This window comes from Halictus rubicundus, chromosome 6, assembly GCF_050948215.1.
Source record: "Halictus rubicundus isolate RS-2024b chromosome 6, iyHalRubi1_principal, whole genome shotgun sequence".
In the NCBI taxonomy this organism is placed as follows: domain Eukaryota; kingdom Metazoa; phylum Arthropoda; class Insecta; order Hymenoptera; family Halictidae; genus Halictus; species Halictus rubicundus.
Window position 1 is genome coordinate 18,197,302 of NC_135154.1, and position 22,166 is coordinate 18,219,467.

Below are 22,166 nucleotides of genomic sequence, written 5' to 3' on the forward strand. Positions count from 1 at the left end.
TGCTGACATATATCGAGAGTTCACCGTACTAGATTGCAGACTTTATGCACTTACGAGACAAATGAATCTGGGAATTTTGAAACAGTGGAAAGTCTAATAGAGCTATTAATTCAAAAATTTAAATTATCAAAAAAAGAACATAACACGGCTCGGGTATGTCTCCTGGACGACGCGCGACGCTGGCAAGACCCGTGTTGCTGACATATATCGAGAGTTCACCGTACTAGATTGCAGACTTTATGCATTTACGAGACAAATGAATCTGGGAATTTTGAAACAGTGGAAAGTCTAATAGAGCTATTAATTCAAAAATTTAAATTATCAAAAAAAGAACATAACACGGCTCGGGTATGTCTCCTGGACGACGCGCGACGCTGGCAAGACCCGTGTTGCTGACATAAATCGAAAGTTCACCGTACTAGATTGCAGACTTTATGCATTTACGAGACAAATGAATCTGGGAATTTTGAAACAGTGGAAAGTCTAATAGAACTATTAATTCAAAAATTTAAATTATCAAAAAAAGAACATAACACGGCTCCGGTATGTCTCCTGGACGACGCACGACGCTGGCAAGACCCGTGTTGCTGACATATATCGAGAGTTCACCGTACTAGATTGCAGACTTTATGCATTTACGAGACAAATGAATCTGGGAATTTTGAAACAGTGGAAAGTCTAATAGAGCTATTAATTCAAAAATTTAAATTATCAAAAAAAGAACATAACACGGCTCGGGTATGTCTCCTGGACGACGCACGACGCTGTCAAGACCCGTATTGCTGACATATATGGAGAATTCACTGTATTGATCATCCACGTTTCCAGAAAGCCACGTTCAGGTTCCGGGTGCGCGAAAAGCAGCACCTAAAATAATTTCGTCAAGAATTACACGGGGATAGTTTATGATCGTCTCGGGGCCGGAGGTAAATGGTTGTAGCGCACGTTTCTGCGAAGGGAACGGGAGCAGCAGCAGCAGCAGCAGCAGCAGAGCGAAGGGGGGAAAAAAGCGAAGAAGGGAGTAGACAACTTCTCCTGACTGGAAAATATAATAACCTTCCGTCGCTGAACCCGTCGGCGAGTACATAGCAGCGAAATATAAAGTATCGGCCTAGCGAGGAGAAATATGGAGAGACGGGCGTGTGCGCGCACACCAACCTCTGTGTGTCTGTGTTCTCTCCGCGAGCGCGTGTGTGCGTGTTCTTCCTGTGTCTGTGTGCACCGCATACCTGGCGAACACCCACACCATGGCGCACGCCGGTGAGAAACACCCGCGAAATCCTTTCTCCGCGAATGGCCTCGCCTTAATATTGCATCGAGACAGCAACTTTTCTGCCGTGAACGCGACATAGACGAGAATCGCGACCGGCCTATATACCGGCGACGATCAAAACACGTTTAAATCGATTCCTTTCTCTCTTTCTCGCTCTCCTCTTCCCCCGATCCGGTCGATTGTATCGACTGCTGGGATTGATCTAACGGAGAAACAAAGGAGAGGAAGGAGAACCAACCGGTAAGAGGCAAAGTTTCCCGTTTCTGATCTAGCTTCTCCGGTTAACCGTGTTTCTGCGAACACCGGCAACTCGATTCCCTTGTTCGCTCGCGACAACTTATTGCACGGCACAAATAGACCCCTGCGATGATAACGGTGTAATATTCCGGCTCCGTGTTTCCCGATTATTTTCCTGGGCTGCTCTCCCGGCCCTATTTTCGCTTTTCTCTTCTGCCGCTTCATTTTTGCAGACTCTGCTACATTTTCGAGAATTTTATTGGAAAGCATGAGCTGGGAGTTTCTTTGTGGAATGAGATTGTAAGGTCCCAGGTTTAACCCTGTCTCGAAAGCTACAAGGATTTTTCTTGTGGAAAATTTTCTAAGTGTTTTCTCGGTTCGAAATTGTTTTAGGAGCGGATCGTGATTTTTCCTTGCAATTTAGGGTGGACAGGAACGAGAGGCATTTTTGAAACCTAAGATTATGATGCGAGGCACAAAAAAAATTTTACTGTCTTATTGCGTACAGGCGGGTTCAGAATGATTCAATTAGACAGTATGACCTACTGTGATTGTTTTTTGGTAGACTAGAAATTACAAACAGGAAGCACTAGGACGATTTAAATCAAATAGAATATACCGTACATATGTTTCTTAGTAACACAGGGGAACGAAAATTATAAATAGAAAAATGTACGACGACACATGTTGAAAAGACACGAAGTGTCTACAAAGTTCTGACAAAATGATAGTATAGACCTAGCATTAAAGTTTGTTTTCTCATTTTTAATTTCTTAGAAAACTGTAAGCTACGAATTTAATTTGATCTAATGTGGACTGTGTATCTTGTCTTACTTAGTGCAGCAGAAATAGATCTCCGTCGAGATTTGAAATGCTTCAATAAAAAACAATGATAATATAAATCACAGATAGTAAGGCTCGTAAATGTTCGAACGCAGCTAGAACAATCTATAATTTTCCCCAACAAGCAAACACCATAAATTGGAAACAGGTGTCGGAAGCACTGAATGCCGTTCACCAACCACTCACCGCGCGCTATCGCCCATCATTAGCATTCTAAAATTAAACGGACCACTTATTTCTTAATAGAAGCAGTTTCCCAATTAATCCGCAACCCAGTCCACAAACTGGAGATACTCGCGCGAGCGTCTGCAGCCTAGTTGCAACCAGGTTGGGAATCTGAAGGATTTATAGCCGGCAGACACGTACGGAAACAGCGGACAAGCGAGTTGTGTCCGTGCGAATGAATATTCACATCGGGCCGTCGTAAAAAGGCAATTAACGAAGAAACAATTTCGCGCTTATTCCGCAATCGAACGTATGTACGAAGTAACACCCGTGTAAAATTCAACAGTTTACGACGGGCATTTTCCCTTTCGGTTTTCTCCGGAGAAAATGAGACCTCGTTCCGCAACGAGCTCGTCGCAGCCTCGAAACCGCGAGCCCGTATCGAGGTAGGATCGCGTCTACGCCCACGCACGCTCTTGATTCCCCCACGCTGATTCACGTTACACCGTGGAGACCGACGGTATTGTTATACCGTTACATAATGAACGATCTCGCGGTTTATTTGACGGCGCCGCGGCTTAAAAGAAATCGAGACCGTCGACGGAGAGAAAAACGGCCACCGACAATGCAAATGCGATTCCACCGGAGCGCAGGTGATTGCACGCGCAAGCTTTTCAGCTCTGTCGGAACGAGAGCTTGTTTGGTTTTTCCCCCCTTTTTTTTTTAATGACCGTATACCCGTGTTCTTTCTACTCTATCCTCGCCCGTAAAATGATACTTTGAATACAAAGAATCGCGAGAACTTTTCCTCGATGTGAAATCTGCATATTTCATTGTTCCCCCCTATCCTCGCGCCGGGTTCTGGTCTCTGGGCACGCGATAAATGCCGCGCGGAATATTCGATCTTTCGAACCGGGAAAAAGATAAATTCTCCGTGTAGCCCCGTGCATCCACTCGAGAACCGGGTTCCAGCTAAACGCAACAGAACGAAGCTGTTCCCTTGTTTCGTCAACAGGCTGCGACAAGTGAAACCGCGGGCGCAACACCAGAAGAAACCTACATTTAACGCTTTCACATTAATGCCCGGACCTCGGTCTCTATCTTTTTAACGGACGGTGCCATGAAGGAGACCATGACCGCTCGAAATCGGTCGCGAACCGAAAATCCGACCGCAGATGTCACCAAAAAGTCACCGGTAGTCGCTGGTCTTCGAAGGCTCCACGATTTTTTTTTTTTTTTTTTTTTTTGTTTAGCAGCAACTAAAATTGTTTCCTGAGCTCTACAATCTCTTCCTGAGCTGCACAATCTTTTTTTCCAGGTCCAGCCATTTTTTTCCTAAGCCGTGCAATCTTTCCTGGATTCTACCACCTTTTCTTGAACTCTGCATTTTTTCTCTTGGTCCCGAAATTTTGTCCAAGATTCCACTACGTTTTTCTAAGTAATACGATCTTTTTTCTATGGTCCACAATTTTTTTATTGAGCTGTACGATTTTTTTCCCTAGGTTCTGCAATTTGTTTTACAAGCTATGCGATTTTGCTTGGATTCTGCAACCTTGTCGTGGGCTCTACAATATTTTTCTTGCTCCCGAAATTCTCTCCAAAGTTATACTATTTTTCCTAAGGAATGCACGATCTTTTTTCTATGTTCCACAATTTTTTTATTGAGCTGTACGATTTTTTTCCCTAGGTTCTGCAATTTGTTTTACAAGCTATGCGATTTTGCTTGGATTCTGCAACCTTGTCGTGGGCTCTACAATATTTTTCTTGGTCCCGAAATTCTCCCCAAAGTTATACTATTTTTCGTAAGGAATTTTGCCTAAGTTCTACAATTTTTTCAAGGTCCTGCAATTTTGATCTTAGACCATGCAATTTCTCCTGGATTTCCTAAATTTGCAACCTTTCCTTGAATTCTACAATTTTTGAATCGGTCCTAAAATTTTTGCGTAGTATCTACATTCTTTTCTGAATACTACCACCTTTTCCTAGGTTCTACAATGTTGGCGTCACAATTCTTTCGTCCACCCTGCATTTTTTCTCTGAGCCCAGTAATCTTCACCTGGGTCTTCCTCCCGAGTTTTATACCGTTTTCTTAAATGCTACAATTTTTTTTTTAGTACTAAAATATTTTCTTAGGCTCCACGATGTTTCTCGAAGCAATGTATGATTGTTATCTACAATTTGTTTCGTAGCTCCACGATGTTTTTCCAAATACTTCGCATTTTTTCCTTCACCCTAGACTCTGAAATCCCACATTTTTCCCGCGGCCACGGGCCCCGGTATCGAGAGTGCCTATTGAACGAGACGGCCCTGGTCGAAGTCACCGAACTCGGTTTCTTTTCGAAGATTAACCTCGACGGCTAATAATAAGAGCGCGATAAAACAGCAAGAACAAAAGAGACAGAGGGCGGGGGAGGGACGGGGGGTTAGGAAAACGCGAAACTCGAGAGCGTGCCGCGGTTGCAGGCTCGCAGCAGCCCGGTGCACCCGGTGTGCATCCGAGAACGGCTGCGTTTGCCAGGAACCGGTAATAAACTTTTATCTCGTGACGTGCCTACGTTTTCTCGGAGCACGCGTTTTCTCCGGCCCTCTTGTTGGGGTGCGGCCCGCCGCGGAAAAGGATCGCCGCGCCGATAAAACGCGCGCACAGTGAAAAGAGGAGAGAACCCGGCCGATGCATCGCGATACCGCACCCCCGCCGAGATAAAAACTTTAGCAGTCGTTGTTGGGAACACGGGGGAACGTCTGCTGGCCAAGGAATTGCCGCCAGATTCGCAGGAATCGTTCGAGACACTTTAGGTCAATTTTGCGATTTTTTTACCGTTAAAGTACGAAGCCTACCGTTCTCAATTATTTTTCTATATTTTTAACCACGCTTCAACAGTGTCCACGATTTTTTACACGAGGGAAGAATCAAAGTTCAGCTCGCTATCAGCGATTAAACACTTCCGTGAGAAAACGAGTGTCCGGATTCCTGATAAAGTACAGTGCGTCTTAGGCCAACTTTGCGATTTTCTTTCCGTGAAAGTAGAACACCCTTCGTTATAAAATTTCATGTGGAGTATTTGACCATGTTTCAGCAATGTCTACGATTTTTTGCACGAGGGAAGAATCAAAGTTCAGCTCGCTATCAGCGATTAAACACTTCCGTGAGAAAACGAGTGTCCGGATTCCTGATAAAGTACAGTGCGTTTTAGGCCAACTTTGCGATTTTCTTTCCGTGAAAGTAGAACACCCTTCGTTATAAAATTTCACGCGAGTATTTGACCATGTTTCAGCAATGTCTACGATTTTTTATACGTGGGAGAAATTAAAATTGAGTTTGTTATAAAGGATTAAGCACGCGCGTGAAAGGCAAGCGTCCAAATCGTTAAACATGACAACGTCGGGTTGCGACTTTTTTATCATATAACTACAACATCCTTCGTTATGAAATTTTTTGTATACAATTTCGACAATGTTTTAACAACGTCGACAATTTTTTAGACCGAGAGAAAATCAAGATTGAGTTTGTTACAAGCGATTTGAGCACGTCCGCGAAAAACGGCGAATTTGTTCGCACTGCGGCGATAAGGGGCTGCGATTCTTTTGACGGTGGGTTGAAGGTGAAACCGAAAGTTGAGACCCCTAGGTGGACTGAGAATTCCCCCACGGGACGATATCCGGGAAGAAACGCGGAAAGTCCCGCGGAAATGTCGCAGCCGCGACTGAGAAACAAGGGGAACAAAGTTAGGGGAAGTTTCGCGGGCGGTGCACCGCACCCTTTGAGCCGGTGGACTTACTTCTGACGCGGAACTTGTTCATTGCGACCATGCACCCGGTGCAACGCGAGAGTCCACAGCGATTCTCGCAATGGTCTTGAAATATAAAAACGATTGAACAGCTGGATTCCAGAGCTGCACGTTCGGCTGAACGCCGCGTGGCCCGCTGGGAACAGCTTCTTCGTTTTCCTCTTCGAAAACTGTGTGTGCTTGATTTTCAGAATTTTAAACTGACACAATTCCCGCGAATCGAGTGGACTGTGAATTTTGATGCATAAAAATGATTAGAGTATCGACAGCTGAATTTTATAAATGGTCTTCTATAAAATTTCCAGTAAATTGACTGAAATTATGTATTTAGGAAGTGTAACATTTTTGTTGCATTTATCCATAAAAATGTACATCAGCATAAAGTTTCACAATCTAGGTAAATGTCTCTTCAGAAAATTGTTAAATAAGCTGGAATAACGAGTAAATTAGAAAACTGCACGTTTCTGCAATTTTATTTGTTGTGTACACGTTGCACAAGACGCGAGAACGATAAAAACAGCGGCCAAGATGGCGTACGGTTGCAACAGTCTGTAAAAACGACCCAGTTCCTGAGGGCAAGGGTTAATGAATGTTCCAAGAATTTAAGAGCGGCGTTTTCAGGTGTTAATTAAAAGATGCAACTTGCTGACCGAACTAATAAAATTATTTCTCCCGGAGTAATAATTCGTGGAAGTTCTCATCAAGTCTCACAGTTTGAAAAACAAACGAGAACGGGACGGTAAAAGCCATTTCAACTTTGTTAATGACTCGGGCTATTTTTATTTAAAAAAAAAAAAGTCTACATTCTGCACCGTTGGAGTTTCGCAGAGGGTCGACAAAGTTAATCCTTGAGATAAAACAGTATTACAGTGTTCAGCATGTAATCTTTAGGGTTCCGTTCAATCTCTTGTATCCAGCAGCTACTTTATAATTATCAGATCTAACTTCGATACTGGCAAGAAAGGCTCGCGAAACTGTCTGGTGAACGCCCCTGATCGCGGTTAGAGCACCGCAACAGCGGAACAATACATTAAACAAATGCATCGAAGTTTTATCGAGTGCCGTGACCGGTCCTAATTGAAAAGCTAAGTGCTTAATGGCATGTTACGCAGGCAATAGCAAGAACCGTTCAAATTCTTTTCACAAGCAACCCATTCATGCAACTGGCAAAGAAAGTCGAGAAAAAAGTAACGCGAAATAATTCTCACAAGATTACACAATTTTAGAACGTACAGTACTTCATAGAATTAACTTTACTTGGCCCGAATGTTCTCGTTGGTCCTTCACATATTAAATTATGTTCATAATTACATAGCAGAACATTCCATAAAATTAATATTGCGAATAATACGAAAAATTTTCATGCGTATGCGATTGCGAATAATCGTATCTCATTTCATAATCGAAACATTTTAAACAATTAACTCTTTGCATTCGGAGTTATTTCAAGTTCAAAACCGAACATTTCTTCCCTATCAGAATGTTACCATTTTATATGATTTTTTCATTTCATGCATACGAAACCGATACAGTTTATTCGTACAATACTCAAACGTTTAGTAATTTGTTAAATGTGGACAAATTTAACAACGTGAAAAATATTTTTCTTACAGTCTTTCTATTCGTCTTAGACTGCAAAGGGTTAATATGACTTGGTCTAGATTTTACTATTTTCGATGAAACGTTTAGTAATTTGTTAAATATGGATAAATTTAACAATGTGAAAAATATTTTTCTTACAGTCTTTCTATTTGTCTTAGACTGCAAAGGGTTAATATGACTTGATCTAGATTTTATTATTTTCGATGAACAATAATTAGTTACTGTTGGCTGAAGGATGTAATATAATCCACGAGTCTGATTAATGTGTGCAATGCGAGATAATGAATGTTGCAATGTTTGGTGTAAACATCGAGATATCGTTATCGTCGTTTATGCCTTCGTCTTCGTCGCGCCTCGTACGCATTTATTGTCCGTATTAATATTTGTTATACGCTATTGCATTTCTTCTAATGAAAAACAGCTAGGAATTATTACTGGGAACAAAGAAGATTTGCAAGCTTGAAATTGCGAATATACAGAGAACGTCGGATTGAATCGTCGGACACGGTTCGCGAGCGACGAACTTGATTCGTGGGATTTTTATTCCCGCGGGCGGCATAACAAGGATTGCAAATTAGCGAGAGGAACGAGATGCCTCCCCCGATAGCTGACTCGATGAAATTTTCGCGCACGCGAACCGCAAACGAATAAACAACCGGCGTGCGGGTTCGACGGCTCGCGAAAAGCCCCCCGGCCCGGCCTCGGCTCGTGAAAACCATCGTTACAGACGTGATTTATGGCCGCTCGATCATGAGACTTTTAGGTGGCGATAACCGTTCGGTCGGAGCCGAGTGTCGTCGTTCGAAAGGTTGTAAAATTTTTCCGCGTAACGTCATTGCGATCTGGAAACATGGACTCGTGTAAAACCCGACCGAGATCCACTGTACGTGACCGCGTCGCGTAAAGATGTAAAAATGTTATTGCTTCGCGCGGCCACCGGAGCCATGTAACGCGTGCAAATAAAGTTCAGTGGACCCGCGGAGGAACTCGCCGATCGATTAATCCTAAGTACCAAAAACCTAAGTTCGTAGCGCCACGCGAGAACAATCAAATTATCCAGATGAACGTCGAAAGCGACGATTGCTACGATTTCCTGTTCGAATGTAAACATTAAATCGAGTAACATTGGGAATGATAGGAAATGGATAATTTCATTGGGATAAAGCATGCTCGGATAATTTAACCCTCAGCGCTCGAATGGCGACTCTGAAGCACCACCAGAAATTGTTGTGGCATTATTTCAAAGAAATTACAAAAAATATTACAAAATATTTGTGTTACATTACAACATTTGTATTTAATAGACGACCAAACATTCAAATACTATATGTAAAAATCGGATCAGTTTCGTTCGAACAAATTGAAAATATTGTAAGACGGAGGAAAAATTTAATTTTACATTGAAAATAGTGCCGAGTGCAAAGGGTTAATAGGACTAGCACTGGGACTATTGTCTCGCGATACGAAACGGAACCAATTTTCGACTCTGCCCAATGTTGCAACAAAAGTTTCCCATAAAATAGAATAAAAAGTGACAAAATACAGTCTTGAAACTTGTACAAAATTGCCACCGGAAGAGAACATGTACATTCAGTAGAAACACCAATTTGCGCAATTGGTGCCGATTAGGTTCGCCAGAAAATTGCGTTGCCGTCTGCTGCCAATTTTTCTAAAAATAAACAAACTGATTAAAATTTGTAAAGGACCCCGAAAACTGTTATCAATTCAGAAAACTGTTATCAATTTTTCAGAGGAATTCGAGTGAAACTAATTTGTTCAGCGTGGTCCGGAGGGTTCCTCTCGCGCGCCACGAGCCGATTTCCAGGACCGAGAACATCGTCGAAACGACCATAAGCGCGGAGCAAGAGCGCGAGCATGGTCGTAAACATAATTAACGAGGACGCGGTTCCGGCGATTTCGATGCGCGGCTGCGACGCGTTCGCGTCTCGAGAGCGTACGCGCTGACTATGAACCCGGCGTGCGATTTGTCCGTCGGACGTAAAAAGTTGTCGGATATCGGCGCGGCGTTGGAAACGGTAGCGAGGATTATACATAGTGTGCCGGCCATAGTTCGTGATAGGTTTTAATGGTTTTTAGTGCAGCGGCGACGGCGGCTAGTTCAATTTTTTTCCCCTCGAGGCTAAACGGGGAACCGTGCGCGCGATAAGGGGGCCGAGTTCGAGCGCGAAACTATATCTCGTGAAGATTGCTTTTATCAAAGGCAGTAGATATCGCGCCCAGCCTCCGCTCACGCTCTCGCGTCAACTAACTATTAAAAACGCTCTCGGTAGCGGTCCGTGGAACGGTCGCGACCGATATAGTTGCTGTAATGTTCGCGGGTATCGCGATCCCGGCGCGGGGTATTAAACTCGAATCACGCGAAAGTAAAACCCGCGGCGAGACGCATTAGCGCGGCAACCGCCACCGTGTCAATCTGACATGTCGGTGATCGTCGTAAAAGTTTTACAATGAATTCGACGGTCGACGATAAGGCGAGCCGATAAATTTAACGCGAGCTAATGCGACCGGATCTGCAGTAAGGAGGAAAACTGAACACACATACGACGTTTTAACAAGAATCATTTTTTATTCGATATTTCCATGTAGGATACAGAAGAAACAAAATACTTGGAATTAACTACAATCTTTTGGCTTCTCAAAGCAAACTTAACATTTGTGATATTATTATTATTTATCTATATTAGTATCTATGCGTATAATACGGCCGTTTTCACTGCCGGTTGAAAACTGTCAAGAATGCCGCAACCGCCACACGCGGTTAATTGAATTTCTTCTCGCGAGTCCAATTATTATCCGCCAAAGGTTTAAGCGGCCGGCATAAACCCAGAACGATCCGTTTCCGGGATATTTGCGCTCGCTTTGCTTTCCGCTTTGCTCGCTCTGGCTCTATGAAGGACGCTAGACGCGGCGAAAATCGAGACACTTCCGACGAGGAAACGATTTCACGCACATACGCATATCGACAACAGGAAAATATAAAACTATGTCTGTTTATGGTCCCGCGCTTTATCCCGGAGAAAACCGCGACGGGAACGCACAGGAATGGCCCCCCGGTTTCTCTCATTTATCACCGTGTCTATCGGAGATTATTTGAGAGCTGACAAATTATAGCGGTTTTATTCGTCAATCAACAAGAAGTCACTCAACGTCACGCTAAAAGAAAATTTTAATGCTTCCTTTCAAAAGTGCCTGGCCATTTCTTTTGTCGAAATTATAAAAATGTTTTCACGATGATTTTCTAAACTGACAATTCTTTGCCCTTTGTCCCAAGAGTTTCTTCAGCAATGTGTACGTTTACTATTGCCAAATAACACGAGCATGTACAAACAACGTGGTAATCTGCCCGTGAACGTTCAGTACTTTCTAACCTTACTTTTGCATATCCGCGCAATTTGCTTTCTTTAAAAAGTAGGTTGAATTTGCATTGTGTGCGTCGATCGAAAACGAAACAACTTCTGGGACAATTAATTAATATATATCTTAAGAATTGTATGCGTTCCCAGCAAAAATGAGCACATCGGCTGCAGTCAAAATTTCACGATTTCCATTTACAGAAAGATCCACGATTCAATTATAAATAATCTGCGGAATTTTCGAATATTGTTCCACTATTTTTCATTCATTACAGCTATTAAACGAAGAAATACATTTTTACTTGAATCCTGTTTCCTACAATCGATGTAGAAAATTTTTACTTCCCATAAAAATCTGTGGCCTGATTATAAAACAACACATGCCTATATCGTTTGGGTTTAGAGCGAAAATATGGCGAGCAAAAATAGAGACTGAAAAGTGGAAACGCTGCGAAATGGAAATGCGGTCTAATAAATAAAAACAAGCGTGCTTGGCCAGCATTCGAATTCAATTTTTCGAAAGAAACGAACCACGGGAAAAAACCAAGATTTCCTAACCAAATTTTCCGCATATTTTTCTCCCCTCCAGAATTGATTGTTGGTTGTACCCAATTCTGTTCGTTTACGGAAAATTGTTAGTGGGAAAGTTTCGAGAACCGTTCCGAATATTACTCGTTCGACGGAGGTCCTGCAAAGCCACGAAAAATCCTGAAAGCCTTTCAAATAGGCTTAACAAATTTGAATGACCTTGGAAGTTCCGAGGGTCCCGAAACTTCTGAACAGCCCTAACTCTCCGAGTCTCTAAGTGTACTTGGAGTTTTTAAGACCCTCCGGAATAAGTTATTAATTGTTAGGCGAGAGCACTTTCCGAACTTCCTTGTCTCCGATAGCGTCTGTTCGACGAATTTCTATCTTTCGTTCGTGGCAAGAACTTTCGGGATTGAAACATTCTACTTGCAATATAAAAATCCATTAACACTTTACCGAGCCTATTAACATTCAACGATTGTGCTGCTAAACGTATCGCTTTCTTCGAATTAACTTTTTAGCAGACGATTGACAAATACGCGAAACAATTGGCAAATTTCTGCCAACAGAAAGCACACCGGCTGGTCCATAAAAATGCGATCAGATTATACCGGGTCGCCGAGCAAAGTTCGAACGCGATCGTCGAAGGAATAATTGCTCGTCGGAAACGAAGACCCACTCACCTGTCCGTAATTGTCGAATCCGTATTTGGCGGCGATATCGGCAGCAGCTTCCGGTCCATCCGGCACGTGTACCGCAAATTGATTGCTGTAGATTGGCGTGGGTCGCGGGCGTGGCGCGGGCTCCGATTTCACGAGGACACCGATCAGCAACAGAACGCACAACGAGCTCGGTTTCGCGATCATCGTCGTCATCTCGTCGAACCGGAAGTGCTCTTCGGAGTGCTATGATACGCGTGGATCCTTTCGGATAACTCGAGAGGGGCCGCGACAACGCGCGCGCGCGCACGGCAACTAGATCACCCGTGGAATCCCGACGCGAGGCAGCGATTTAATTCGCATTTAATTCGCTCGACTCGTTTCTCGACTCGATCAACATTCGATTCACTCGGGATTCAACTTCGATCAATTCGCCGTGACCATCGCCGAAATCGCGAACGGCTCGCGAGCAACGTCGACCGAGCAACAACAATTAACTATAACGGACGAAACACGACGAACAAGTTCGAAACCGAGACGCGATCACTGCAAGATTCTTTTCGGTCACCACTGCTCTCCGAAGGCTTGTCTGCAACAGAAAAGAACAGGGAACGGTTTAGTTTCGAGTCGCTTTCTTCAAGGACCACGGAAGAATGTCTCGGGATCCCTGCGGTGGGACGCGATACTAATTATCTCGGCGAGGATTTCCCCGTTCCGGGGATAACAGCGGTAATACATTCTAATCTAACAGTTTACTCCGCCTTTTTCCAGGCTGCGGTCCCGTTCGCGATAAACGCGCGCCGATTGCCGCGAATTTGCGAGTTCGAAGCGCGACATTGTCCAAGACACTGCTAGAGCTTCAAGGACATTGTAGGAGATTCAAGATCCATTTTATTCCATTCTTTCGTGTAAGTCGAGCTAATAAAAGAAAAGTAAAATAACGATAAGAACTCGGTCCTCAAAGAACTAAAGCAAAATTTGCAACGAGTTTAACACTAGACTTACGGGACCCGTCAAAATGACGGATTCTAGTATTTTTCATTTACGAATATTGAGATTGTAAAGACGCATCCCTGAGGAATTATTTAACAAATTGATCTCTTTGGATATAGTAATAATAATAATAAATATTGCTTTATTCAGCCTTACGGCCAAGAATTGGACTCGGTTTACAGTAACCTATAATTACAAAAAATAACTATCTTTGGATACATATTATTAAAAAGATGGCCGCAAAGTTTGATAGATACAATCGTGTTATTTTTGTCAAGTAATGTAAAATAGTCACTTTTCGTGCTCCGTAAACCTAGTGTTGAAGAATCTTGACTAGCGACGACACCTTGACAAATACAACGCTACGACCAACAGAAGCTCGAAGGATAAATCTTTCGCGGACCACGTGTTTCAGTGTGCCAAGTTTTATCGGTTTTCGTTTTTCTCGCGATTTACATCGAATAGCGAGCAGCCATAAATTGAATTAACGTGATAACGACTTTATTGTTAGCCGGGTTATGAACTGCGATAGGGAGGCGAAATTAATAAATTCCACGTTCTGAAAATACTGTTCTGATCCAGGATTTGTCGGAGCTTATCGTTAAATTATCAACACGACGAGCTGGACGTTCGCCAGGCGAGAGCAGGAGAGAGAGAGAGAGAGAGAGAGAAATAAAGGAAAGGAAAAACGATATAGAAGAAAGAGAAGAGAAATTCGAACAGGAGGGCGGCCGTTCTTTCTTTTGTTTCCGTTCAATTTCCCCGAGGAAACGATTGCCGGCGCATAATGCAAATCAATATTGCTGCGCCATTCAGAGTTACGGCAGCGAGGGGACAATTACTCGACGAAAGAACGCCGATTCAAAAATCGAAAACCGATAGAGAACGTCCCCCGGGCAGTTGCCACGTGTCGGCGGCTGCCGCAAAAAAAAACTTTTAATAAAATCAAAAAGCTCCGGCAGGCCACTCGAAGTTACAAAGACTCCGAAAACTTCTGACTGGATTTTCGAAAACCGTGTGCAAATGGTCGATAAAATTCCCTGGATTCCGTCGGATCTTTCCGAGTCGAGAGAGAAAGAGAGAGAGAGAGAGAGATCGTGACTCGACGGAAAACGAACGAGCCGAAGTGTATTAATCATTCGCGAAATGACTGTCATTTTCCGTAAACACGGAGGAATGCCCCACGGGCCGAGACGCTCTGATAACTTTCGGAAAAAACACGGAGAAAAGACCGACTCGAGTCCGTGTCTCATAAACCATCATATTTTTATTCTTTTTCTCTTTCTTTTCGTTCGCGGACGGACGGCGATTTATTAAAAGAAAGCGGGATAGGACACAAAGAGAGATCGGACCCGTGGATTTTACGCATTCGTAATGCACTCGTGCTGCTAAAAAGTAACGGCTCCAATGCACGGAGTTCTTCATTTTTATTCGGTCCTTTGATTAGCCCATTGTAGTTTTTGAGACGATAACGCTTAACGGAAAGCGATGAAAAAAAGAAACAAGCTGGCGAGCTGATTGCGGCCGCGCGATTGCATGCGACCAATTAAAAAATGCTGTTTCTGGTAGCCGACTGGTTTGCGGGCTCTGACGTGTGTCCCTCAACTTCTGCTTTCATTCCGCTTTGTAACTATCGTTTCTGATGTAAGGATCGCATTGAAGTTATTCCTATTGCTCCTTGATGTATAAATAGGCTGTTTTAAAACGGTTTAACAACATATGAATTGCCCTCAAATGAATATTCCTCAGCATATGAATTGCCCTTTTAAAAATATTTTAACCGTTCTTGACAATGGGGCATTAAGGAACAATAGAATTGGTGATGGGTGTCTCGTCTCCTGGAGAAATTGGAAAAATGAATATTTGCTCTAGTATATTAAATGTAACAATTTTTCATTGTGAATGAGCAGAATATGACGGTCAGCAAAAGTCGAGGCCTCGAGCTTTAAGATAGGTCCATTACTGTACACATTTTTGCAACGAAATTATTATGGTTCAAATATTAACAACTTCTCGAGAATCGGAAATTCAGTGTTCAGATACTTCTAGACAGTTGATGTTTAGGATACACTGTTTAAAATAGTGAATGTAACAGTGAACAATAGTGGTCCAGCATACAAAACTGCGATTAACACTTTGAACGGCAAACTAGAAACCCGAAAAATTCCATAAAATCAAAGTAAGTTATTTAATGAAATAAAAATTACAAAAAATGAAATGTACGATACTGAGTAATCCTCCAACTTTCTTGCATGTTACAGATCCTAATTAAGTTTAGTACAATGAATATATCAACGTAAAAATTCATTTAAAAACCTGCACAAATAATCCCGTCAGCCACATATGGCTGACGTGGCATTCAACGTGTTAAACGAAAGCGACTTTGGGCAACGATTTTATACTCGATACATTGCAATTCCGATAAATGGAAGAAAGATGTTGACGACATAACAACGGGTTTAAGTGCATAAATAGGTCCCAGGATCACCGGAGTGTTCAAATACTTTTTGGGCCCGCTGCATATCGAAGAGTGTAACAGTCGAGATTTCACCCTTTAGAATGAGCACAGAAACAATGTTTCAGAATATTTTGCATGAAGTTGCAAGTACGAAGAAAACGAAAATCGTGTTCACTTTTCGGAGTATGAGTATACACGGAATGCTTTAGAATTTGTTTCCATCAAGTTGCAACGAGGAAGAAGCAAAGAGTCACGTTCGAAAAAGACCGTGCGATAAATCGCGGCGACATTTTCGCGCGTCCTAATTAAAAGAGGCCGCCGCGTCTTTCGCGCTCGGGTCCAATTTGCCTGTTAAACTGTTGCGCGCAATAGTAATTTCGCCGGGGGATCCAGTTAACTGGGAGCCCCGCGTCGAACTAGAACGGCCTTTCGCTCGTTTCGCGGTAACTATCGACAATACGACCGGTATATCGACTTCTCCCTTTGCCGGTGGACTCGCCGAGCTACTTGCCGAACTTCCGCGAGCACATGCACACGCGTGCACTCGCCCCAATAGTTCGCGATCGAAATTAGATCATCGACCGTCCCTCGAACCTCTCTTGTGTTGTTCCCGCTCGGTCCGGGGGAGCTTGGGACGACGATCCTGGACGAGTGTCCCCATCGACGCGACGCAATCCTGACCGATTTAGCCCCCGCGATCCTGTTCGCCGACGCACAACCGGTTAATGACCGTTCCTCCGTCGTTGACCCGGTTGCGTCGGGCGAATTTTGTTAGGCGACCGCACGCCTGCACGCGGGATCGGGCCATCAGGAACCCGCCCCCTAACTGACCCCGTTGAAACAATTAGCAGATCACGTGCCCGGATAACTTTATCGCCGGCACCGAGCTGAATAATGAACCGGCTAATGAACCGACCGAAAATTCGAATTATTATTTCATCCGCGATAAGTCCCGCCATGCGAAAGTTACGACGGTTTAGCCGATCGCTTATTTCGGTAAGTGCTGTTACCTGCTGAGCGATTACACGATCTCGTGTTGGAGATACACACACCGTGCCAATAGAATCAGGATAATATTGAAACAACAACCGGCCAAAATGACGCACACCGACGAGTTCCGTCGAAATGCTGGCCGAGAACTAAATGTTTTCCTTGTTTTGCATTATTTTTCCTTACAGCTTCTTGCAGTGGACCTCTCTCTCTCTCTCAGCCGGTGAGATTGCAACGATGTTTTTGTGCACAGTTTGGTACTGATTCAATTACGGCTACAATTAGCGGGTTACGAAAATAATTGTCGATCCCCTTAGCTACAGTCAATTTCTAGAATATCCCACGACGTTGTAATACGTCAAATTAATCGCGTAGGAGTAACTACAAGCGATAATATCATCCGTTAAGCGGTCGTAAACACAGCGTCGAATCAACTTTATCATAAAAACAGTAGCCACTTCATGAACCGCGGAGCGCGGACAATAATTCCCACCGCAAACGATTTTCATTCACGGAAACGGCAAAACACACATCTGAGCGGGGGCGTCGAGCGATCAATATGCAACGACTTCGTAAATTTCTATTTAACCGAATGCCAAAAAACCGAGCGGGGCCGAGCATATTACACGTAATTCTCGTTCATGAAAACGTCGAAACGTTTTTCCGCGAACGAATAGAGAGAAGAGGTGCTTCCCCCCCCCCCCGGATCAATATGCAACAACTTCATGAATGTCTATTTAATTGAATATTACATAAACGTTCTATGTGGAACGGGGATCGGCCGGCCGGTCGAATCGATCGGCATTAATCGAAGTTAATCGATTCGGCCGAGATGAGCCGACGGTTATCTAACAGGCCGATCGAATCGCTAACAAACCGTGGAGTTATGTTCGACATCGGTGTCATCGATTCGCGTGGTATTTTTAACTGGAACACAGAGCGGCGCCGATCGGAGAGCCACAAAGCGACCGGCAATTACCGCGAAAATTGTCGCGCCCATAATTCCTCTCTCCCCGAGGATGATTCCGCGAATCTATGATAGATTGGAGAGCAAAGAGCCGTCGAATGAGAGGAGAGAAAGAGGGAGAGGAGAGAAAAAAAAGGCATTATAGGCACGCGCGGTGACCGAATAAAGGCGGCGAGAAAGTCAATTGTAATTACGCGTCGTCGTCCGGGGCGTGCAAGTTTGTCGCGTGAAACGAGCCACCGGCAGAACAGCTGCACGATATTTCTGTTCTAATTACAGAGCAGCTACGAGCAATTTAACTTACGTCCATCAGCAAAAAAAAAAAAAAAGAACCGGAGCCCGATAAGACGTATCGGGACCTAAACACCCGCCGAACCACCGTGAACCTGATACCAAAATTACACGGACGCTGTTTCAACATTCTTACATGTTTGATCGCCCGAGCTGATTTGCCCGAGGCTCGAATGTGTACAAAAATATACTTCGAACACAAATTTTTACAAGTACCAGTGATTTCTCTGTATATGTCGCCCAAGACCTGGATGATAAATGTCGCGGAATTATCCCCACTACCGCGGGGGTCTCGGACGCTGGGATACATGACGCTGGCAAGACCCGTGTGTTAAAAATCGCATGACTTTGTCAATATTGGACTGTACTACTTGAATTTTTTTTTTGAGAAGTTAGAACAATTGGATCACTACGTAACGTGAGAAAAATGTTTGATTAAAATTCCGATTGTGTCTGAAACAAAGCTGTCTGATTTTAGCTCACTGCTTTCTAAGATCAATTTGTCCGAAAATGAAGCCTTCTTGTATCGCAGTAAATGAAATTTAGATTTCAACCAGGTAATAATTACTCGCTGCTTTTAGTTCTTCATTAATTAAAAGTTGTTTGTCAGTGCAATGAGCACATGTATGAAATGAATATCCTCTTTCTTCTGACTTTTATGAAATTATCCATACAGGCGATTTGCATGAAGAACTGGCATAAAGGTCCACAATCATAACAACATTCTTAGGTGTATTTACAGTAAGACCTAATTATTGGTAACTAAAATTTCTACCCTAAACTGTAGCGATAAGAATCAAAGTGAAAATTACTGATTGCAGAGGGGTGTCATCCAACTTTGTACGATTTCGTGATAATTTCGATTGATCCAGGTTTTGTGGAGAGATCGTTCGAGAGAGCCTATCGAAGATGCATTGTTCAGCGATATTTTTTCAATTTGCAGCGTGCAGGTTGGCATAGCGTGTCCAATGTCGCCTGCATCTGGGAGCAAGCGTCTTCCGTGCTGAATTCAATTACCAATGACACGAGTACACCCGAGAAGACGCTGATGACGACAGCATCGAACAAACACACGTCTGGACGGTGCGGTGACAACTACACTAATGTATACGCGGCCCACGAACAACGATTTATACCTGGTTTCCATAGACGAATAATGAGAGAGCAAATAGGACGGCGTCTCGCGGATTTTAAACACGTCGAAGGTCGGAGCCTGTTCCATAGTTTTTTCTCTCTCTCTTCTTATCTGCAAGCTAACAAAATACTCTTGAATGCTCTATTAGCTCGCTAACGAACGAACGTTTCCCGATGGTCCAGTTTGCTTACCGGAAGCCATGTTACTCTGAATCTGGCCAAATTGAACCAAATTGAATCCCCGAGCTGTATAAAATATATTTGCTTTTTGCTCATTCTGTTCCACGTCAATTAATGGACTGCAGATTTTTACTCCACATATTTTCTACATTTTATTTTCCTGTCTATTAATTACGCAGGCGCTACGGACATTTAGTTGCAAATCATTTGGATCGGTTGAACATAATACTAAACACTAAACCTTTACGCTAAACCTGCCATGCTCAAAATGACCGGTTTTATATTTTACAATTATTGAAACTATACAAATTCATTTATCGAAGATAGTGGAATAAATTTCCTTGTGCAAGCATGTATTGTATTGAAAATTCCGGACGATCTTAATAAATTTAGAGCTGCCATTTTCATAAGGCAATATTTACCAGATACTGTTAATGCGTGGTAGGTTTAGTGTTGAAATTCGGCCGTATATTTAACTTTTGTTGAAGCAGTAGATTAGAAGTATAATTTAATTAGCGATACTAAACCTTCGGTAACTTTGGGGTACGCTTTGTCATCCGCACTTGAAACGATCACTACGCGAATCGGAAGTGAACTGAACCACTTGGGTGCGACGAATCACACATTCCCAGTGGCAACCGACCGCTATACCGACTGCCACGTGGCCAGTATAAAAATCCCATTGTACCGCGTCCCATTTGAATTTATTCTAATTTTCACCCGCATCTAAACGAGCCAGACACCAACTGTCATGTGTCAACGACTCACGCATGTTTTAGTTATCGCCATCAGCAGCCTGTCGACCTTTGTGAATTTAGAGTAGGACTGTGAATGAGGTTCGAGCCATTCGAACTTCAAATATTTCTGGTTATTCAAATAAATTTGTCCGATTACCTTTTCAGCAAAAACGTAAAATTATTAAATTGTACACCTTAATTTTGGCGCTGGTAAAAATAATTTTACAGTATCGGTGACTCCAAACAATCCAATGAAGTAATTAGAGATATTCGGTACAATCTCGTATTCAAACGTTTGATATGCTGCAGCGTTAATTTAAATTACACATTGTTTGTTATGAACGCGATTGTATCTACAATAATTACGATTTAGTATATAGACAATATTTACTGTTCGGCCAGCAAATATTGTGCAACATCACAATTACTGCAAGTGATAATCGCAAGTAATTAGGACAAAATTATTTTGTCACGCAGCACACCAGCTATAATTTCCAGGGCAACATATAAATACTGCCTCTGTCGACCAAGGTCTTGCCGGTAAGCAAACAAACATTCAAATTCGACCGTAAACGGGAAAGCCAGCGAGCAGATCGCGACAGGCCTAACGAAACAGGACCAAAAAAAGAAAAAACAGAACAACCATACCAACTTGTACAAGCAACTTGCCTTTTTTCTCTCTGCGCATCGCGTGTAACGTTCCCTGAAAAGACAACGTTACACGCGAACCAGGCCACCGAGCAGAACGAAAGAGAGACAAAGAGAGAAAGAAGAAAGAAACAAGATCGAGGAAATCATCATGAAAACGTAGCGTCGCAGCGTGCCTCGCGAAACCGTAATTAGTTTCGGGGCCCGAACAAGAGCGTTAATCGTGGATACAAATTTTCGGGAAGCGTCGCGTCATTCAAGCGTCCGTCAGACAGATTTTCTTTGAATCGTCCGTGAATGCGATTCGCGTGGATCGATGATTTTTCGCTGGCCGGAATGGGGACCGGGATCGCGCGTGAAACGCGACTCGTTGCTTTCACAGGCTTTTTCACCGTGTTAAGCAACGCGCTCGCGTACGATTCGTACCGCGCGATCGCGGTCAGCGTGTGTATTTTCGATGAAAGTGAAAGAATATGCCCGATCAACGACCCCTCGCACCTGCCACTCGGGGAGAAATTCGCGAACGAGGCGCGGGGTCACCGGATTGTGCCATTGAAAAGACTCGACAAGTGCCATAACGGCCCACGAAGCCTCAAACAGAAGATTTCAAACTCTAACTCCGTCCAAAGAATCTAAAACGCAAGGCACGTGCCTAGACTCCAGAGATTTTAACGATTTACATACGCAACAATTTGTTATTACATACTTTTTCGATCTACACGTGATTAGTGGCTTTCGGGAGAGAGCCGTGTCCAAAAGCAATTTGTTCCCAACGTTTCGCCATCATTGCAGCTGGCTTCATCAGGGGTGAAGACACTCTGATACTGGCGAGTGTCAAGGAAAACTGGTCAATGTTCCGGAACGGTGCTCACCAGTAGTTTTTAATTGTCCAGCTGAACAATCATGCGTACATTCCTGGCCGTGAAAGCATCAAATCTTTTTCGATCTAGGTTTAACCCTCATACGTTCCTCAGGCTGAAAATTCACTTCCTGATCTCTTCCTGTCAGTGTTGTGGGATCAATTTCATTAAAATTTGAAGTTGTAAATCAAATATAATTTAAATTAAATAATTAAAACGTGAGTGAAAAATGTGTGCGAAAGATCCGAGGATCTTCTACGCAATTGCTTTTACAAAGTAATACTACGTGCTACGCGTTCGTTCGGTTGCAAGTTACAAACGTAAGCGTGTTCTAATTATGACTTTCTGCAAATACATATGTGTAATTAAATAAAAACTACTTATAGTGAAATTGTGTCCTTCATTATTGGACACAATGAAGAACACAATGATCGTTGTC

At 43.2% G+C, this 22,166-nt stretch overlaps 1 protein-coding gene across 2 annotated transcripts in view; it reads right to left on the reverse strand.

The window, feature by feature from the left end:
* Fur2 (furin-like protease 2) overlaps positions 1-22,166 on the reverse strand; it is a 503,981-nt gene that overhangs the window by 479,893 nt on the left and 1,922 nt on the right. For both annotated transcript variants that reach the window (XM_076789088.1, XM_076789087.1), the window contains exon 2: positions 12,494-13,058. In XM_076789088.1, coding sequence (XP_076645203.1) covers positions 12,494-12,685 — 192 coding nt within the window. In that variant the 5' untranslated portion in view covers positions 12,686-13,058. The remainder of the gene's footprint in view (positions 1-12,493; positions 13,059-22,166) is intronic.